At 44.4% G+C, this 1,505-nt stretch overlaps 1 protein-coding gene across 1 annotated transcript; it reads right to left on the minus strand.

The window, feature by feature from the left end:
• Window positions 1-10: 10 nt before the first annotated feature.
• Window positions 11-714, minus strand: LOC117940410 (egl nine homolog 3-like; the record flags this gene model as incomplete). Its single annotated transcript, XM_034865715.1, has 1 exon — window positions 11-714. A coding segment is annotated over exon 1 (413 nt), but the record flags the coding sequence as incomplete, so codon positions are not given.
• Between the last annotated feature and the right edge of the window lie 791 nt (window positions 715-1,505).

Consider the following 1,505-nt stretch of genomic DNA (forward strand, 5'->3'; position numbering starts at 1 on the left):
AAATCTATTATTAATCCTAACTTCCGGTCTCCAACGTGACCCAGGTCGTGCTCCGGTTCTTACCTTGGACCTCTCCCGGATCTTCTTGCCGCCGAGCCGGCTCGCGCACACGGAGACCATCTTATCGATGAGGTTGAGCAGGAAGCTGACCGCCTCGCAGCCGCGCTCCGCGCCGCTCACCCACGCGATCTTGTCCCCGCGGATGCTCCTCCGGTGGACGCCGGGCGCGGAGCCCGCCAGCCGGCCGTCCTGCAGCGCCCCGCCCCGGTGCATCTCCTGCACCTGGTCCAGCACGGCGGCCCCGGCCAGCTCCCCGAGCACGCCGTCCACGTAGCAGAATCCGTGGGCCAGCAGAGCCGGGACAACCCGCTCCAACGCCAAGCGCTCCACATCCGCGTCCGATACGTGCTCGATGAACGGCATTCTAACGGCTCTAACGGCTCCAACGGATCTAACGGATCTAACGGCTCCAACGGCTGTGTAAGTGTTGAATTAAAATGCTGACTCAACGCAGAAACTGTCAAAGTTTCTCACAGGGCTATCACTGGAGGTGCTGAGATACAACAAGTACAAGTACATAAAGTACTTCGTTTGTGACTCTGAATCGGAGTATTTGTGGTATTTGGCCGCTGAAAGTCAACAGTTGGACAGAAGATGAAGTATTTGGCTGCCTGTGTACTCCGGACTGGTCCGCCTCGCGGGCACATCCCCGAGCTCTTAAGGACGCAGCCACACCGTCGAGTCTGCACGTACGCAAATACCTACTTCCGGTTATCGATTTCAAAATACATTTTCAACATAAAAAAAAGAAATTTAGACATTTGTCCTTACTACTGAATATCTATCATTTGCACATTCCTACTAAAAAATAATACACAAAAATTCCAAAATAATATTCCAAAATGTCAAAAAAAAAATCATTTTTTTCCAGACATTTGTCCCTACTTTTTATGGCATAATAAACTGAATATCTGTGGGTTTTGGGTTATTAATTGGGAAACTTGTAATTTCAAGATAACATCATTTGCACATTCGTACGGAAAAAAAAATATATATATAAAATTTGAAAAATATTTTCCAAAATATCAAAAAAGATTTTTTTTTCCAAACAATTTCCTACAAAACAAGAACAAAAAAAGATATACACATATACATACATTTCAAAAGTAATATTAATAACAAATACACACTCATAACAGAAACAACACAGAGGCAATAGTGCAAAGAATGCAATGAAGAGTGCAATAAAAATTGTTTAAATATGAAGCATGATGCAAAGGATGCTGGGATAAATAGTATTATATTACAATATGAACAGTTCTGGAATAGGAAATGAGAATGATGATTAAATACAAAATAATATGCGAGAATGGGAATGGGATTTATAAATTTGAGCTCCAAGTTCGATTAGAAGTACTAGCGGCAACATCGGATTGTAAAGCTTTTGTTTTGAAGGCAGCACTAACGTTTCCGGTCACAGCCCAGCTGATTTACGAGGGGGGGGG

Source organism: Etheostoma cragini, unplaced genomic scaffold (assembly GCF_013103735.1).
Source record: "Etheostoma cragini isolate CJK2018 unplaced genomic scaffold, CSU_Ecrag_1.0 ScbMSFa_2445, whole genome shotgun sequence".
Classification (NCBI taxonomy): domain Eukaryota; kingdom Metazoa; phylum Chordata; class Actinopteri; order Perciformes; family Percidae; genus Etheostoma; species Etheostoma cragini.